A 17,434-nucleotide genomic window follows, 5' to 3' on the forward strand; every position below is an offset into this window, starting at 1 on the left:
AGAAGCCTGCAAATGGCACCCTGTGGGGTGGCCATAGGGGTTGTCTTTGAGCTGACCCCGGTTTTAGCAAGCTTGGACGCTGTTGCTGTGGTGCCAGGGACAGTCCCTGGATAATATCCCCCAGGAAAGGGGATGTAGCTCAGCGGGAGAGCGCTTGCTTCGCATGTAAGAGGCCCTGGGTTCAACCCCCAGCATCTCCAGCTTTTGTCGCCCTGAAAACGTCCGCAGGAAACATCCCCTTTCTTGCTGCATGGCACATCCTCAAAGCTGATCTCCATCTCTCACCAGGGTTTCTCCCCCTTGCTCCCTGGAATCCTGGTGGCTGTTTTCTTTCCCAGCTATCTGTCTCTGCCATCAGGCTTAGCTGTCCACTGGATATATTGTGGTAGTAGGGGCCACCGTCAGCCATCCCCCACTGCCCCGACAGCCCCTTCCCCACCCAGGAGGGGATGAGCCTGGCTATGGCTGACCCATGTCTCTGCCCATGGGGCTCCAGGGAGCACTTTGCTCCCATCAGTGGTGGGACCATCCCAGCAGAGGGGATGTGGCCAAATTAGGGAGGCCACCTGTCCCCAGCAGCATTGCCCCATCCGTGCCCTGTCTGTCCCTGCAGGATCTGTGCCCAGCATCTCCAATTCCCACCATTTCCAGGGCTTTTTCTCCTCAAAATCACCTCCCTGGTTCTTGCCTCTTCGCAGCATCACCCGCTGCCCTCTTCCTCCACGGGGCATCCCCAAAGCTGATGTCCCACTCTGATGTGGCTTTGTCATCACTCCCAGAAAATCCCTGCCACTACTCCCTTCCCCAGCCCCCCAGAGCTGCTGACCATGGGGCTTTGCAGGCACTGGGTGTCCCTTGGTTGCCCACGGGTGCGAATGGGGCCAGGACAGGGAGGGGGATGGCTCCGGGGCAGAGCAGGGGCCTGATATTCTGGATGCAGCCGCTGGTCAGGGGCTGCCAGTAGCTGTGCCAGGGTGGGCAGCAGAGCTGCTGAGGGAAGCCCAGCTGCAGTGTCATCACCGTCGGCACCGCAGCCCTGGGCAGAGCCACCCAGCTGGGGTGTCACCCCATGCGTGCCCAGAGGGGCTGCGGTGGGCAGTGGGTGCCCAAAAGGAGGGCTCGTCCGGGAGTTGAACCCGGGACCTCTCGCACCCTAAGCGAGAATCATACCCCTAGACCAACGAGCCGGGGTGTGCAAGTGTCCGGGCACCCCCAGCCTGTGCCGGGCACTGGGGTGCTGGGGGGGCACTGCTGCCCAGGGACACGGTGCCCCAGGAGCCGCTTTCTGGGGCTGGGCCCTGCCCCCAGCCCCTGGGGAGCAGAGTGCGGCTGAGGGGGTGTGTGGGGATGCACCGGCCACCCCAGAGACTTCCCCACTTCCCAGCACAACGGGGGCAGCAACGACAGGCTGGGGCAGTGGGAGCTGGGGGTGCACAGGGAGCCCAGGAATGCCCCAGGCTGGGGCTGTGATGGACTCGGAGCAGGAGGGTCACCGGTTCCCCTGGGGTTTTCCAGGTCTTGCAGAGCTGGGAGAGGTGAGGAAAGAGCCAATTGTTGGCGAGGTGTGTAGGACCATGTTGGTGAGCTGCCACGTGGCTCGCCATCATGACCCTGTGCCTTGTCCAAGGACTGGAGAGCAGAGGGGATGGAGAGGGCAGCCGCCACCTGTGCTGGGCACGGCTTGGGCTGTGCAGTGTCTGCGGCCGTGGGGTAGAGGAGCTGGTCTGGGTCCCCCCTGTGTACCCCATCTCGTGGTGGGTGCCCAAAAGGAGGGCTCGTCCGGGAGTTGAACCCGGGACCTCTCGCACCCTAAGCGAGAATCATACCCCTAGACCAACGAGCCGGGGTGTGCAAGTGTCCGGGCACCCCCAGCCTGTGCCGGGCACTGGGGTGCTGGGGGGGCACTGCTGCCCAGGGACACGGTGCCCCAGGAGCTGCTTTCTGGGGCTGGGCCCTGCCCCCAGCCCCTGGGGAGCAGAGCGCGGCTGAGGGGGTGTGTGGGCATGCACCGGCCACCCCAGACACTTCCCTACTTCCCAGGAAAAGGGGGCAGCAACGACAGGCTGGGGCAGTGGGAGCTGGGGGTGCACAGGGAGCCCAGGAATGCCCCAGGCTGGGGCTGTGATGGACTCGGAGCAGGAGGGTCACCGGTTCCCCTGGGGTTTTCCAGGTCTTGCAGAGCCAGAAGAGATGTGGAAACAGCCATTAAGGGGAGTGGGATTGGGAGGTGTGGATCATATTGCTGAGATGCCATGTGTCTCGCCATCATGACCCTGTGCCTTGTCTGATGTCTGGAGAGCAGAGGGGAGGGAGAGGGCAGCGCCCTGGGGCTGTCTCCACCTGCGCTGTGCACCGTTTGGCCTGTGCGGTGCCTGGGTCTGGGCTGGACTGTGTCCCTCCCGCACACCCCATCTTGTTGGTCTAGGGGTATAATTCCCACTTAGAATGCGAGAGGTCCCAGGTCCAACTCCCAGATGAGCCCTCCTTTTGGGTACCCACCACACTTCTCCCACCACCACCAAAACTCACCCCAAGAGACACCCTGAGCCCCGTAGGGAAGGGACACAAGGTGCTCCCACAGCCCGCAGTGCCCTGGCAGGGGAGGGAAAGGGCCTTGGGCATTCTGTGCAGGCTGCGGGTGCCAAGAAGCATCCCCAGGAGAGTAGTGCCTGCAGGCAGCCCCCGAGATTTCCTAAGGGGTTTGAGGGCCTCTGCCAGCCTCACAGCTGTCAGGGAGAAGGGGTCTGGGGAGACAAAAACTGGAGATGCTGGGGGTTGAACCCAGGGCCTCTTACATGCAAAGCAAGCGCTCTCCCACTGAGCTACATCCCCTCTGCATGGGCAGGGGTGGGGGCCTGGGGAAATCCCCTGAACCCCCCACTGCTTCCCCACTGCCCACCTTGCTCTGCTCCAGGGCCATGACACCAAAACCAGACCCTCGGGGTGGGGCACTCACTGCCAGATCTTGGGGGTCCCTCCTGCCCACAGGGACGCAGCCAGGCAGGCCGTGGCACTGAGCCCTCTGTGCTGGACACTGCTGCCCTCGACATGCCCCAGCTGGGCCATGGTTGCAGGAACTGCTGGGGAAGGTGGGTGCCCAAAAGGAGGGCTCGTCCGGGAGTTGAACCCGGGACCTCTCGCACCCAAAGCGAGAATCATGCCCCTAGACCAACGAGCCAGGGTGCTGTACCCCCTTGTGCCCCCAGCCCCTGTGCTCCACGCAGATTTGGGGTCTTGGGGGCAGCTGAGGGGGTGTGTGACTCTCGGCACACTCTGGGAGCAGGGGGGTCCCTCTGGCCATCCCTGATCAGTGGATGCAGCAGCTGCAGGTGGCCACGGGACATTAGTGCCCAGCATCTCCAATTCTCACCATTTCCAGGGCTTTTTCTCCTCAAAATCACCTCCCTGGCTCTTGCCAAGGTTGACATGGCTGGTGCTTTGCAGCATCACCCACCTCCATATTCCTCCATGGGGCATCCCCCAAAGCTGATGTCCCACTCTGATGTGGCTTTGTCATCACTCCCAGAAAATCCCTGCCACTACTCCCTTCCCCAGCCCCCCAGAGCTGCTGACCATGGGGCTTTGCAGGCACTGGGTGTCCCTTGGTTGCCCACGGGTGCGAATGGGGCCAGGACAGGGAGGGGGATGGCTCCGGGGCAGAGCAGGGGCCTGATATTCTGGATGCAGCCGCTGGTCAGGGGCTGCCAGTAGCTGTGCCAGGGTGGGCAGCAGAGCTGCTGAGGGAAGCCCAGCTGCAGTGTCATCACTGTCGGCACCGCAGCCCTGGGCAGAGCCACCCAGCTGGGGTGTCACCCCATGCGTGCCCAGAGGGGCTGCGGTGGGCAGTGGGTGCCCAAAAGGAGGGCTCGTCCGGGAGTTGAACCCGGGACCTCTCGCACCCTAAGCGAGAATCATACCCCTAGACCAACGAGCCGGGGTGTGCAAGTGTCCGGGCACCCCCAGCCTGTGCCGGGCACTGGGGTGCTGGGGGGGCACTGCTGCCCAGGGACACGGTGCCCCAGGAGCCGCTTTCTGGGGCTGGGCCCTGCCCCCAGCCCCTGGGGAGCAGAGCGCGGCTGAGGGGGTGTGTGGGGATGCACCGGCCACCCCAGACACTTCCCCACTTCCCAGGAAAAGGGGGCAGCAAGGACAGGCTGGGACAGAGGGAGCTGGGGTGCACAGGCCAGGAGGGACACAGCCCTGGCACAGGTGGGGTCAGTGGCATTTCCCTGAGATGCTGAGTGGAGTCCCTTGCATCGCCCTGTGCCTTGTCCCTGGGCGAGCTGGGGGAGCTGATGCGCAGAGAGCAGAGGGGAGGCAGAGGGCAGCCCCCACCTGCGCTGGGCACGGCTTGGCCTGTGCGGTACCCGGGGCCATGGGGCCATGGGGGTCAGGAGCTGGGCTGGGTCCCCTCTGCGCATCCCATCTCCTTGGTAGGGGCATGATTCTCGCTTAGGGTGCGAGAGATCCCCAGTCTAAGCCCCGGACGAGCCCTCCTTTAGGGCAGCACTGCCGGGCACAGCCTGTGTGGGGACAGACGGGTCACCGATGGGGCGACGCTGCCCGGCACAGGGGGGACGGGCGGCTTCCCCAGGTCAGCCACGTCCCCTCTGGTGGGCCAGTCCTGCCAGTGCCGGGAGCGAGGTGCTGGCCGTGGCCCTGTGGTGAGAGGCAGAGGTCAGGCATAGGCAGTGTGGTCCCCATGTGGGTGGGGAAGGGTCTGTCGGGGCAGTGGGGGATGTGAGAGCGTGTGTGGGCTGTCAAGCACATCCCCAGTGGGCAGGTGTGCGTGGGGGCTGTGTGCAGAAAAGCGTGTCCCTGGTGTGCTCCTGTGTCGACGCGGCAGTGAGAGGTCCGTCAGCGGCCCCATGGCCCAGGAGGGCCACGCAGTGTCCAGAAAGGCCCGAAGGGCACGGTGAGCAGCTGCAGGAGGTTGGGGAGGTGAGAGGTATTTTGTGGGAGTGATGAGAAAGGCAGGTGAGAGGGTGTTTCAGGGGGATGTAGCTCAGCGGGAGAGCGCTTGCTTTGCATGTAAGAGGCCCTGGGTTCAACCCCCAGCATCTCCAGCTTTTGCTCTCCCAGACGCCCCTCCCTGCTGGCTGCGGGGCTGGCAGAGCCCCCAACAGCCCTTAGAAAAGCTCTGGGGCTGCCTGCAGGCACAGGTGTCCTGGGAATGCTTCCTGGCACCCACGGCCTGCGGGGAAATGCCTGTGGCCATTTCCCTCCCCTGCCAGGGCACTGCGGGGTGTGGGGGCACCTGGTGTCCTGTGTCTATGGGGCTCAGGGTGTCTCTTGGGGTGAGTTTTGGTGGTGGTGGGAGCAGCTGGGTGGGAGGAGGGTGGTGGATGCCCAAAAAGAGGGCTCATCCGGGAGTTGAACCCGGGACCTCTCGCACCCTAAGCGAGAATCATACCCCTAGACCAACGAGCCGGGGTGTGCAAGTGTCCGGGCACCCCCAGCCTGTGCCGGGCACTGGGGTGCTGGGGGGGCACTGCTGCCCAGGGACACGGTGCCCCAGGAGCCGCTTTCTGGGGCTGGGCCCTGCCCCCAGCCCCTGGGGAGCAGAGCGCGGCTGAGGGGGTGTGTGGGGATGCACCGGCCACCCCAGACACTTCCCCACTTCCCAGGAAAAGGGGGTGCCCGGGGGTGCCCGGGGGGTGATGGGGGGTGGGGGGCAGGTGTCCCCCCGGGGAGCACAAGGCTGTGGCTGTGATGGCCGAGGGGTGAAGGCGTTGGACTCGAAATCCAATAGGGTTTCCCTGCGCAGGTTCGAATCCTGCTCACAGCGAGAGCTTTTACCCGCCGCCCTGGTACCCACGCTGGGCATCCTGGGGAGCAGCTGTTTTCCCCCACCATCACGGAGTGCTGGTGTTCCTGTTGCTGTGCCTTGGGCAGGAGCAGGCTGTCCCTTCAGGTAGCCACAGCATGTTGCTGCGTGCAGCAGATCCTTTTTTTAATGTGGCATCACCTTCTAGCAACTGGCGCTTGTATTTAATTAGTGTTACAGGCTGTCCCTGGTAAGCAGGCAGAGCCCTTGCGCCTGGAGTTGCTCCAGGCATGGAAGGGTTAGTACCATGCTGTTTATCCAAGACCCTTTCTGACTCCTGGCCATCGATCAATGCAGTTAATGAGAAACCCTGGCTTGGGGAAGAGGCAAGGGGTGGTGTGTCCTGGGAGTATTTTGCTCTGCAGTGGGACGGGAAAGGGCAGGCAAACCCACAGAGTGTGAGGAGCCAAGCGTGGGGCTGTGGGGTGCAGACAGGCCCTGGGACCATGGCCAAGCTGGTGGAGTGCGTCCCCAACTTCTCGGAGGGGAATAACAAGGAGGTGAGGGAGCGCGTGGAGGGGCTGAGGGGTGGGCGATGCCAGGGTGCAGATGGCTGGGCTGCCTCAGCGGAGTGGCCGTGCAGGCAGCACCCACTGCCAAACTCTGCCCTGCCTCTTTTGAAGTGCTGTGCACCTTTCCCTGCCTGGCTAATGCCAAAAATGCCCAAAGGCAGCCCCTGCTGAGGTGGGGGCTCAGAGACACCCCATCCCCACAGCCTGCAGGTTGCTGTAACACCAGGGCTTGATGTGGTCTGGCATACCCCCTTAGAGAAATATCACTTGCAGTTGTTGTGCTGAATGACACTGTCTGGGTTAATGGGATCTGTCCTGGTCATCAGCCCTAGGCTGAACTTTGGCCCTGCTGGGGACAGGGGAGTTCAGTAAACCCAAAATTGCAGTAAAACCACTGCTTCCCCCAGGGAACAAGTTTTGCAGAACCAAATATTTTTGAATCTGGTAGGGGACGGTATCCTCAGGATTAAAAATCTGTGATGGCTCTCTCCAACCTGCAGCAGCAGCCAGGTGTATCTCCCCCACCACAGCGGGTTTGGGGCTTGCTGGCAGCCATAGGTGCCCCAAATCCCCTGGGTAGGAGTGGGATGCTCGTTCCTTTGCATCACAGGGCTGCATCCCCACTGATCATGGGGTCGTCCCTGACCCCAGTGTGGGTGGGAAGGGGGAGAGCTGAGAAAAGGTGTCCCTCACCTTGCGAAGCTGGGGCTGTGGCAGGGATCTGGCTGACTCAGCTTCTTGCCCCCATCTGCTGTCTGGCAGGTGATCGATGCGCTGGGGCAGGCCATCTCCCAGACGCCGGGCTGCGTGCTGCTGGACGTGGACGCTGGTGCCTCCACCAACCGCACTGTCTACACCTTTGTGGGCTCCCCTGAGGCCATCATTGAAGGGGCACTGAACGCGGCTCGCATGGCTGGGCAGCTCATTGACATGAGCCGGCACACAGGTGAGCTTGGGGGTGGTGTGGGAGCTGATGTGGCATGGAGCATCCCTTGACTGTGGTGTGTAGTTGGCTCTGGCTGCATCTTGCATGGCTGGAGCTAAAATCAGCTGCTGGTGGCCAAGCACAGCACGTTACTGCACCTGCAGCAAGCAGCGCTGCCAGGATGGATGCTGGTGGGACTGTGCAAAGCTCTTGCTCATCCTCCCAACCCAGAGAGGCTTAATGTCTCCTGTCCTTGGGCTGGAGTAGACATTACTGCCACAAACTCAACTTTCCTTGTGGTGGCAGTGTCCAATCTGCAGAAGAGGCTGGGAAAGGGTCATCCTCCCTCCTTGTCTGCTTGCTCTTCCCAGCTCCCATCCTTGTATCTGCCCTGTCACCAGGTGAACATCCTCGCATGGGAGCCCTGGACGTCTGCCCCTTCGTGCCGGTGATGAACGTCAGCATGGAGGAGTGCGTCACCTGCGCCCACATCTTTGGGCAGCGCTTGGCAGCAGAGCTGGGGGTGCCTGGTGAGTGGGGCCAGGAACCTCTGCCTGTGCATCCGACCCTGCATGCTTCCAGCTGTGGAGAAACCACATACCTTTTGCAAAAGCTTAACCAAATGGGGTTTGCTCCCAAATGGGCAAAACCAGACCCTGCTAGACGACGGTGCTCAACCCCAGCTTTGTCTTGCAGTTTACCTGTATGGAGAGGCAGCACGGGAGGAGAGCAGGAAAGCCCTGCCTGCCATTCGCGCTGGCGAGTATGAGGCGCTCCCTGAGAAGGTGAGCCTGGCAGCACCCGGCTGGGTGGCATGGGCTGGGCAGAGCCAAGCTGCAGCTTCCTGGCTTCAGGGAGAGTGACAGGGGCTGGCATAGTCCCTTTGCACTGAGAGGAGCTGATGAAACACTTTGGGTGATGCTGAACATGGAGGTGATCGTGGTAGATGCCGGCTGGGAAGAGAGATGTTGCCCCTGGGAGGGGGTCTCATGCTGCTCAGTGGTGCCAGCCCATGCACTCTCCTCCCTCCTCCCCAGCTTGCTAAACCAGAGTGGGCTCCCGATTTTGGGCCCCCAACCTTTGTCCCCCGGTGGGGGGCCACGGTGACGGGTGCGCGGACCTTCCTTATCGCGTACAACATCAACCTGCTGTGCACCAAGGAGCTGGCTCACCGCATCGCCCTCAACCTCCGTGAGCAGGGTCGTGGCGCTGACCAGGTACCCCCATGCCGGCGGCATGCCGGGAGCTGATCTGCTTGCCCCTGCACCTTCTGGGCCATGCCTTGACCATGGCAGTTCTTGGCAGCCCGGGCGCTTGAAGAGGGTGCAGGGCATTGGCTGGTATTTGGAGGAAGAGAATATAGCCCAGGTTTCGACGAACCTGCTGGACTTTCAGACCACGCCGCTCCATGCTGTCTACGAGGAGGTCTGTCGAGATGCAGAGGTGGGTGGCGCAGGGCAGCATGCCATGCTTGTTTCAATGGGGACTTCACAGAGGACGTCTCCCTCCAAATTCTCCTTCCCATCCCCAGGTCAGGCTCTGCTTTATCTCATGCTCAGCTCAGCCAAGCTCAGCAACTTGTTGGTAGCCCCCAGCTCCTCCATTGAAGGCTTTTCCATGAGCTCCCCATGTCCTAGGAAGGGATGAGGACCACCAGGCTGGGGTAGTAGTGGTAGCAGGGCAGGTGGCTCTGGAGACAGTTATGTTTCTGATGTCCTTTGCAGGCACTGAATCTCCCTGTGGTGGGGTCCCAGCTGGTGGGGCTTGTCCCCAAGAAGGCCATGCTGGACACAGCTGAGTTTTACATCAAGAAGGAAAAACTTTTCATCCTGGAAGAGGAACAGAAGATCAGGCTGGTAATGTGGCTCCTCCTGGTACTAAGGGGGAGGGTTGGATCATGAGAGTCACACTGCCCACCCCCCAAGCCTCCCAAAGTAGCACTGAGCAGAGATGTGGGACCATGGCAGACCCTAGGCCTGACACTTGTCTCCAGGAATGGTGCCTGGCAAGCTGTGAGGGCACAGCAAGTGGGAAAAGTTGCTTTATTGTCCTGAGGATGCTGAGATGCTCAGGAAGCAGAGAGCCCATCTCATGAGGACAGAGTGTGGGCCGCAGCTGCCCAGCTTGCCTGCAGGGAGGGCAGAAGGGGAAGGAGACCTCCCCAGAGCTCAAGGACAGTGCGTGGCATTATGGGCAACTGCCCCAGGACCAGTGTAAGCTGGAAAGGAGGAATCAGGCTCTGCTTTTCAGCTGCTGGAGGGAGGGACTTTTCCACCCTATGGGGAACGTGCTAGATAAGAGCAAGGTAATTATTTATTGGTGCAGTTTCCAGTCATTTGTAGGTGGCCGCACACCGCCCCCAAGTCTGAGATGGGATGGGCTGGTGACGCCAGCCGTCCTTTCCCCGGGTGGTGGCCTGAGCAACTCTGTCCTAGGGCTGGATCACCCATGGTTAATTAACAGCAGGGAATGAGGATGCAACAGGACTTATCGTGACAGGGCTGACGCCGTGATGCTCCTCCTTGCAGGTGATCAGCCGGCTGGGCCTGGACTCCCTGTCTCCGTTTCACCCCCGGGAGCGCATCATCGAGTAGGGACCCCCATCCTGCTTCTCATGATGGTGCCCACCCCTGCCCAGATGGGGGGATCCCACTGCCTGCATCTCGCACTCAGCTTGTTTTGGGAGTGGTGCCTGCACCCAGCTCCTCTTCACACCCAGGGTTTGCCAGGTGTTGGGCAGGCATGGTGTGGTTCCTGCTCCCAAATGCTGATGGCTATCAATGAGGAGTGGGGGGACCCCAGGTCACTCGAACAGGCTGGGGGAGCAGGTTTCATGGCCAGACTTGAGCATGTACACGTTAAATCCTCCACCCCAGCCCAAATTTCACTGCCTCCAGCTCACATGCTGCCCTCCAAGGAGAGACGCCGTGCTGCAGCGCCCAGTGTAAAACACATGTCTGCCAGGGGAGAGGAAAGGAAATCCACCCATGCCAAGGTGAAATCAGGACATGCACTTTAAGTCCTTGTCATTGTCCCCTGGGGATGTGGCTGCAGGCATGTTTCTGTCCCACCAAATGCTGTTTGCATGAGCCCACCCTGCCTAATGCTGAGCAATGCCCCGCCCCCCCCCCCCCCCTCCCCAGGACATGTGCTCCCCAGTTGTCCATCTGTCCCTGGGTCTCCTTGTCCTCTCCCTGACCCTTACGCTGTGTTTTTTTGAGCTAGTCCCCTTCTCAGCCATCTGCAGAGCCAAGGGGTGAATGAAAACCTGTTGGAGAGGGCAGTGCCGGGTGAGAAGGGACCAGCTGGTGATGGTGGGTATCCCTGAACCTGGGGGGCTCTGACCCACGGGGCCACTGTGCTGCAGGTACCTGGTGCAGGCAGGAGAGGTGGACAGGGGGCTGGTGGCCAAGCCACTGGGTGCCTTCGTGCGAGCAGTTGGTGGCAGGTCGGCAGCACCGGGAGGAGGCTCCGTGTCCGCAGCTGCGGCTGCCCTGGTATGTCCCCCATGCCAGGATGGGGTCCCTGCCTCCCTGGGGGGTCCTCTGGGTGTGCTGAGCCCCTGAGAGGAATTGCCACGGTGGTAGCTGTGTCTCACCAGAGGATTTACCACTGTGCCCTTTCAGGGAGCGGCGCTGGGCTGCATGGTGGGGCTGATGAGCTATGGGAAGCGGCAGTTTGAGGAGCTGGACCCCATCATGAGGAAGTTGATCCCCCCTTTCCACCAGGCCATGGATGAGCTGGTGGCCATGGTAGACACTGACTCCTGTGCCTTCAGCAGCTACATGGTGAGGTCCCACTGTTGGCAGATGTCCCATGGGGAAGTGGAGGGCTTTCCAGATGGGAGGGAGGCCAGCAGCACTGCACCCCAGTGTTCTTAGAGTCAGGGCCTAAGCCAGGGCCAGGGGAAGGGACATCATCACCTAAAGAAGTGCAAGACTATGGGAGCTATTGGGTCTGCTCTGGTCCCTGATGCAAGGCAAACAGGATCTTGAAGCAAATGGCAGAAAATCTGCTTTTCTTCACCTGCAGGAAGCAATGAAGCTGCCAAAAAGCACCCCTGAAGAGCGGGAGAGGTAAGCTGGGCTGGTGAGGACTTGCAGACTGGGGGACCATGGCCACCCAGTGCTCACTCCGGGGCTGTTCCCCTCCCAGACGCACAGCTGCCATGCAACAGGGGCTGAAGACAGCCGTGAAGGTGCCCTGTGCCCTGGCAGAGAAGGTGAGCGGTCTCTGGCCTGCTCTGAAGGAGCTGGCACGCCACTGCAACCTGGCCTGCAAATCTGACATCCAGGTATGGCCCTGGGCTCGCACACTGCCCTGGCTGGGGTTTTGGAGCCTGCCAGGCTTACCTCTTTTCCCTGAAAGGTGTCCCATTGTGTCCTGACCTCCAGGATGCATCTCTCTAGCCACGCTTCCCAAACTGGCCAGTGGTTTCCACCCGCTAACTTGTTGGCAGCTTGCAACCCTTGTAGACAAGTTAACCTTCAATAGCCCTTGCCTGAGTTTTCCTGCCTGTGTGGCAAGGCAATGAATGGTTCCCACTTTACATCCTGAAAATACCGTGTTGGAAGGTGTTGCATGGCACTGGATGACGGAGGGTGGGAGCCCTGCAGTGTAAGGGTCTGCCCTGCTGCAGGATCGTATGCTGGTGCTCCGGTTCAGCAGGAGAGCTTCCCACAAGCCTCTTTTCCTAGGTGGGAGCTAAAATGCTGGAAGCAGCTGTGTTCGGAGCTTACTTCAATGTCATGATCAACCTCAAAGACATAACAGATGAGAAGTTCAAGCTTGTGGTAAGCAGGGGCCACGCATGTGCCCCATCCCTGGTAGCGGAAATAAGGTAGGGCAGAGATGGAGAGGAAGCCCCTTGGGACCCCTCATGCCCAGGCACCCCATCCCTTTGCCACCAGCAGGATGCATGGGGTGGACGGTGGACAGCTCTCCTGTCCTGTCAAGTGGCAAACAATGCATCTTCTCCCTCCCTGCGCAGATGTCACAGAAGGTCTCTGGGCTGCTGGAGGAGGCGAAGCGAGGCTCGGCGCTTGTGCTGGAGCTGCTGGAGAAGCGAGCAGCCTGAGAGGGGCTCGTGAATGGACTGGGGGCTCTGCAGTGGCAAATACAGATGGGAAACACACTCATCCCTGCTTGGGCTCCTTTGGTATCTGCCCTGAGAATGCTGCTCCACACAAGCATATCCCAGTGACGTGTCCCCTGGTGGCCTTTCCCTGGCCAAGGTTGATTTTTGCTGTCTGGGGCTTGGACCCCAGTCTCCATCCCCCCATCCCTGGGGCAGAAGGTGCCAGCAGGTCTGGCAGTGCCTAGGACCACAGGGGTCCCAATGGAGGGGATGTCGGCAACCCCGTGACGCTGCCCGGGAGGAGATTCCCGTTTGTGGGTACCTCCTGACTTTGCACACTCCTGTGTGTTTCTGTGCCCAGAAGACCCCCCCCCCGAGTCACCCCACTGCCCAGGGGAAAGACCTGTCTCAGTCCCTTTCTGTGAGGTGTCTTTTTGATGGTGCCTGAATGATGAGACCAGCCTGTTGCATTGCTCACTGGCCCGGGGAGAGGAGAGCTGCCAAACACGGGGCAGCATCAGGCGTGTTAGCAGGGAGATGGGGGTGGGACAGGAGGAGCTCTGCCCCCTCCTCATAGACCCCCCGAGAGGAAGAGCTGAGCATTGGTGCATCCAGCCCTGTCTCTTGTCTCTGTTGACTGGGTCTGATGGCAGATATCACCTCCTCCACCCGCACACCATGGCAGCACCCTGAACAGTGTCAACAGGGAGTCATTATCTGGACCCTGAGCCCCGCTGTCCTACAACAGTGCCTGTGGGAGGGTGACCCTCCCCATTCCAGCCCCCCAGGACACTGTGTCCACACTGGGAGCACTGAGCCAGGGCTCATGGTGGGGACGCCTGACTCACCTCATCACCTCATGCTGGGAGGTGAAACCACCACCCTCTGTCCCTGGTTTTTATCAGCCCTCTGGGACCTTTGTGCTGACTGGGAGCGGCGTGTTGACATTTCCCGTGTGCCCATGGTGACGGCCGTGGCACAGGGAGTGGTGTGGCTGGTTCCACAGCTTGGCGGTGTCACCCCTGCCCGCCGCACCCCTCCTTGCCTGGGCAGGGCCCTGGTATTTAGCGGGTGCCCACCACCCGAGGGGAGCCGTGCTGAGGACAGTAATCAGGGGTGCTGCTGGCAGCGGTGCTTTCAGAGGGTGCTGCTGACATCGCCTCTGCTGGGACCTTTCCTGCAGGTTTGGTGAGTGAAAGTGTCTCCCCGAGGCAGCAGTGCCTGGCGGGGTGCAGGGCAGCCTGGGAGCACGGGGGCAGTGGGAGCGTGGGCACCTGTGGGTCAGGGTGCACTGTCGCCAGGGCTGGCACTGCACTGAGACATGGTGTCCCTGGCCCCTTACGGTCCATGAGGACGTGGACTGGGCACCCAGGCTCAGCTGGAGCTGGTTTATTATTTCCATTAACAATGGAAACTACATGCCTGGGCTCTGGGGGTGCACAGAGGTAGGAACAGTCACTTTTGGGGTCAGCACTTTCACCCAAAGGTATGGGACTGCTGTTGGGGTCTCTGGTGGAACGACACTTCGGGGGAAGCAAGCGCGGTCTCTGTGCCTGGGGCAGAGGAGCCAGGTCCTGGCTGCTGGCAGGGTGATGACGCCCCCATGACAGGAGGTGCTGTGAAGGAACACTGACGATGCCTGTCCTTCCTTTGCAGTTCAAGGACTGTGGAGGATGTGGAACCCCAACCCAGGTGAGGGGCCATGGGGCTGGGCAGGGCTGTGGGTACCTCACAGCCATCGGAGCTCAGAGAGGGGCTCAGTGCAATCGCCACTGTCACCTGGGGGGATTATCTGCTTACCAAAGGGGAGTGGGGCATCATTTGTGAGGAGGGGGTAGGCCGGGAAGGGTCTTTTGGGTGCGTGGGTACACCAGTTCCCTGTATTGCCTGCCTGGGGAGAGCCCGACTCTGCTTGCTAACAGCCCCCCTCTTCTTCCTAGGCACACCCGGAGGAGTGCCACCACCACAAGTGCAAATTTGCCCACCTGCCCCTCCGGGATACCCTGGTCCCAGCACTCCAGCAAGTCCCTGCCCTGGCTACCCTACAGTGTCGCCTGGCACCCCCGGGGCCTGTCCCCCGGGACCCCCAGGTGGCTATCCCTGTGGCCCCTCTCCACCTGGCCCCTACCCACCAGGGCAGCACCCCCATGGGCACCCCCATCCGGGGCATCATCCCCATGGGCACCCCCATCCGGGGCATCACCCCCATGGGCACCCCCATCAGGGGTGCACACCATGCCGCCCTGAGTGCCACCAGAAGCACCATAAGAAGCACAAGAAGAAGCACTCCAAGCACCATGGAGGCAAGGTAAGAGTGAGGCAGCAGCAGATCCTTCCAAATCTCTACTGTGGTTCTTCCCACCCCCTCTTGCATGCCACAGCATCCAGCCTGGGCAGCTGGGGCTCCCCTCTTCCACCCTTGGGTGGCCAGTGTGGGCTGTCAAGACCTCAGTGGCTTTTTTTAGATGTGGAGACTCCTGTTTGGTTAATAAATAGGCAAGCATGAGTCATTTCAAGTGAGTCTCTTGAGATGTCATCCGTGAAATTCCTTGAAGCTCTTCAGAATGGTGACACAATGCAGGGTGCACCATGCCGCTGTATTAAATCCCAGGACTTTGTCCTGCTCACTCAAGAGTGAGTCATGTCTCTGTAAGGGACATTCACTCAGTGTCCCGCAGCAGAGGAGCAGTTTAGTTCCCTCTTAAAAAAGGAAAAGAAATGGAAGAGATGCAAAAGGAGATGCTGCAGAAATGCCCTTCCACGGACAGGCACTATCCAGAGTAGGTGTGAGTGAGGGACTGCTAAATAAGACCCCAATTTCACCATTGGAGGTAGGAGCATTTCCCAAACCATCAGCTCCTCTTGATGTTTAACGGCTTGGAAAGTGAACAGCCTTGACATTTGCCCTCGCTGGCAGACAGCAGGACCCTTCTGGATTTTGTTTAATTGGCCTGAACAGCCTTGTAAAATAATAATAAAAATCCCAGCCCTCTCATGATATGCCTGCAATTATATTCTCCGAGCAGAAAAATAATGGCTCCAAACTAAAAAGCAGTTTGTAACAGCACTGCAATAAACATTGTGGTGATGTTATTAGCAGCTATTTTATCTTCAAGTCAGGGTAACCTGGCTGGGGTTTGCTGACTGAGGCTGTGGTGCTGTGCTGACTCCCTCTGCATGGCCCCCCCAGGGGCCTTGACATTAACTAATTACTGGCTTGCAACCCAGCCAGCGTGCAAACCTGAGGGCACACCGTTTGCTGGCGTGCCAAGGCACGTGGGGAGGGGTGGGTCTGCAGCCATCACTGCTGCACGCTCAGCCTGGACACAGCTGGGCATGGGAACGGGCGCCCACCACAGGATCACTAACAAGAGGGTTGTTTCTGTGCTACCTAAAGCTGTTTTTATCTCCTCCAGCACTCCAGCAGCTCAAGCAGCAGTTCCGACTCTGACTGAAGAGGACATCTCCCATCCACATGATGCTGATGAAACACAAAGAATGCCCCATGGGAACCATCTGCATGTTGCTCCACTGCTTTCCCCTTTCTCTTAGAGCAGTGTTTTGCCTGCTGAGTGATTTTCTTGTTTTTAGCTTGTAAATTCTTTGACCTGGAATTGCTGTAAGAGGACGGGCAGCAGCTCCATCCTCTGTCTTTCAGAAGCGCCACCGAAAGTCATCCCCGAGGCTGCAGGTAGCCACACGGGGAGTATCACGTGCTGGTTTGCAGTCTGTTGGTGTCCGTGTGTTTTTTCCTGTGCAATGAAGCTGGCTGCTGATGTGGATCCCACCACCCGTAGAAGTCCTTACATTTCACATGAGCTTTCCCAGGTGTAGCAGGGGGCCTGGCCGAGGAATGCCATAACTTTCCCCTTGCTGAGATGTACGGGTTGTCATCCTCCATGCCACGGTAATAACTGATAGGAAAAAGTAGTGAGCTCTCTTTCTGCAGTCCCTGAGCCATGGCCATGCCACTGCAGCATGCTTGCTAGGAAAGGTGAAAAGTCTGGCAGTGCTTTCACCACAAAAATGTTAACATAGGGCTGCTTTTGCTGGTGTTTTATTTTTGTTTTGCCCACTGTCATGGCTCAAGAGGAGCCTTCCCAGCCCCGTTATCAAGAAGGCTTTGCTGCCAGATGGTGTGACTGGCTACTGGACCCAGTGACACAAACACAAGCAGCTCACTGTGGCAGAGGGAATCTCCAAAAGAAGGGGTGCAGTCCATCTCACCCAGATTTACTGCCAGCATAGCTTTGTTCATCCTTGTTGCACTGCTGGCTGTGCATATGTGTGCTGGGGCAGTGGGATTTCACTCCTGCAGCTCCTCTCTGGATGCAGTTGTGTTTTGTCCTGTGACCCTCAAAGCTTCCCTACAGCTCTCCTTTCTGAAAGAGGGAAAACATGGCAGTCACACTGCAGCACGCACGGCCGCAGCTCCCCACCACCATGGCCTTCCCTGCATCTGCGCTGCTGGCTCCTCTGCACCCTGTGCCTGGGGTCCCCTACGGACAACCCAAGCCCTGCCTGGCCTCTCCTCCCCATCCCACCTCCATCACCTTACAGAAATGCCCCTGTCCTTGGAGGGTTCCCCTGCCCTGCTGTCCTGGCTTGAGACACCCAAGTGCTGGATGCAAGACGGGCTGAAGAAAGCACGGGTAAAGCCTGACTCAGGTGCAATGTCACCTTCATTGGGGGGAAAGGCACAGCCCCCTCAAAGAGAGGCACCTGAGGTCTCCTCACCCATGCACAGGTGAGGAACATGAAGCAGGTGAGGAATGAAGACAAGGTCTTTGTTGTGCTGTGAGATCATGGTCTGGATGGGCACTGGGAGGGTGCGGGCACAGAGGAACAGGTCTGCAAGGGTACTGCTGGAGACAGTGGGGAGGGCTGGAGGGGCTCCATCAGCATCCTGTGGTCCTTCAGGTCCTCAGCAGTGACCCCTGTGCTGCAGGGACGCCCAGCTTTGTGCTCCAGCATTTGGGAGGAGAGGCAGAAGACAAACTTATCTGGACTTACCAGCTTAGCACCAAAAGAATCAGCTGCTCATTAAAACTAATTAAAGAGGCAAACTACAGAATAAAGAGGCTTTTGCAAGA

The 17,434-nt window shown here is 59.8% G+C and overlaps 1 protein-coding gene and 9 non-coding genes across 12 annotated transcripts; 4 read left to right on the forward strand and 6 right to left on the reverse strand.

Annotated features, from left to right (window-relative positions):
* Window positions 1-128: 128 nt before the first annotated feature.
* On the forward strand, window positions 129-200 carry TRNAA-CGC (transfer RNA alanine (anticodon CGC)). Its single transcript has one exon. It is a non-coding gene; the product is annotated as a tRNA-Ala (tRNA).
* Window positions 201-1,115: 915 nt separating this feature from the next.
* On the reverse strand, window positions 1,116-1,187 carry TRNAP-AGG (transfer RNA proline (anticodon AGG)). The gene has a single exon. It is a non-coding gene; the product is annotated as a tRNA-Pro (tRNA).
* Window positions 1,188-1,771: 584 nt separating this feature from the next.
* On the reverse strand, window positions 1,772-1,843 carry TRNAP-AGG (transfer RNA proline (anticodon AGG)). Its single transcript has one exon. It is a non-coding gene; the product is annotated as a tRNA-Pro (tRNA).
* A 917-nt stretch (window positions 1,844-2,760) lies between these two features.
* TRNAA-UGC (transfer RNA alanine (anticodon UGC)) lies at window positions 2,761-2,832 on the reverse strand. Its single transcript has one exon. It is a non-coding gene; the product is annotated as a tRNA-Ala (tRNA).
* Window positions 2,833-3,106: 274 nt separating this feature from the next.
* Window positions 3,107-3,178, reverse strand: TRNAP-UGG (transfer RNA proline (anticodon UGG)). The gene has a single exon. It is a non-coding gene; the product is annotated as a tRNA-Pro (tRNA).
* A 684-nt stretch (window positions 3,179-3,862) lies between these two features.
* TRNAP-AGG (transfer RNA proline (anticodon AGG)) lies at window positions 3,863-3,934 on the reverse strand. The gene has a single exon. It is a non-coding gene; the product is annotated as a tRNA-Pro (tRNA).
* Window positions 3,935-4,994: 1,060 nt separating this feature from the next.
* Window positions 4,995-5,066, forward strand: TRNAA-UGC (transfer RNA alanine (anticodon UGC)). Its single transcript has one exon. It is a non-coding gene; the product is annotated as a tRNA-Ala (tRNA).
* Window positions 5,067-5,358: 292 nt separating this feature from the next.
* Window positions 5,359-5,430, reverse strand: TRNAP-AGG (transfer RNA proline (anticodon AGG)). Its single transcript has one exon. It is a non-coding gene; the product is annotated as a tRNA-Pro (tRNA).
* Window positions 5,431-5,706: 276 nt separating this feature from the next.
* Window positions 5,707-5,788, forward strand: TRNAS-CGA (transfer RNA serine (anticodon CGA)). Its single transcript has one exon. It is a non-coding gene; the product is annotated as a tRNA-Ser (tRNA).
* Window positions 5,789-6,197: 409 nt separating this feature from the next.
* Window positions 6,198-12,402, forward strand: FTCD (formimidoyltransferase cyclodeaminase). 3 transcript variants are annotated; one of them, XM_074872237.1, is made up of 14 exons: window positions 6,198-6,327; window positions 7,102-7,285; window positions 7,666-7,794; window positions 7,961-8,049; window positions 8,302-8,481; window positions 8,570-8,707; window positions 8,989-9,120; window positions 9,793-9,854; window positions 10,632-10,761; window positions 10,891-11,052; window positions 11,297-11,340; window positions 11,420-11,558; window positions 11,962-12,057; window positions 12,255-12,402. In XM_074872237.1, exons 1-14 carry the CDS (start codon window positions 6,274-6,276, stop codon window positions 12,339-12,341), a joined length of 1,626 nt encoding a protein of 541 aa, XP_074728338.1. In that variant the 5' UTR covers window positions 6,198-6,273; the 3' UTR covers window positions 12,342-12,402. The 3 variants fall into 3 exon arrangements, with proteins under 3 accessions (XP_074728338.1, XP_074728339.1, XP_074728341.1); XM_074872238.1 differs by having other exon boundaries at window positions 8,570-8,689; XM_074872240.1 differs by lacking the exons at window positions 8,302-8,481; window positions 8,570-8,707.
* Window positions 12,403-17,434: the final 5,032 nt, after the last annotated feature.

This window comes from Strix uralensis, chromosome 6 (genome assembly GCF_047716275.1).
Source record: "Strix uralensis isolate ZFMK-TIS-50842 chromosome 6, bStrUra1, whole genome shotgun sequence".
Taxonomy (NCBI): Eukaryota; Metazoa; Chordata; class Aves; order Strigiformes; family Strigidae; genus Strix; species Strix uralensis.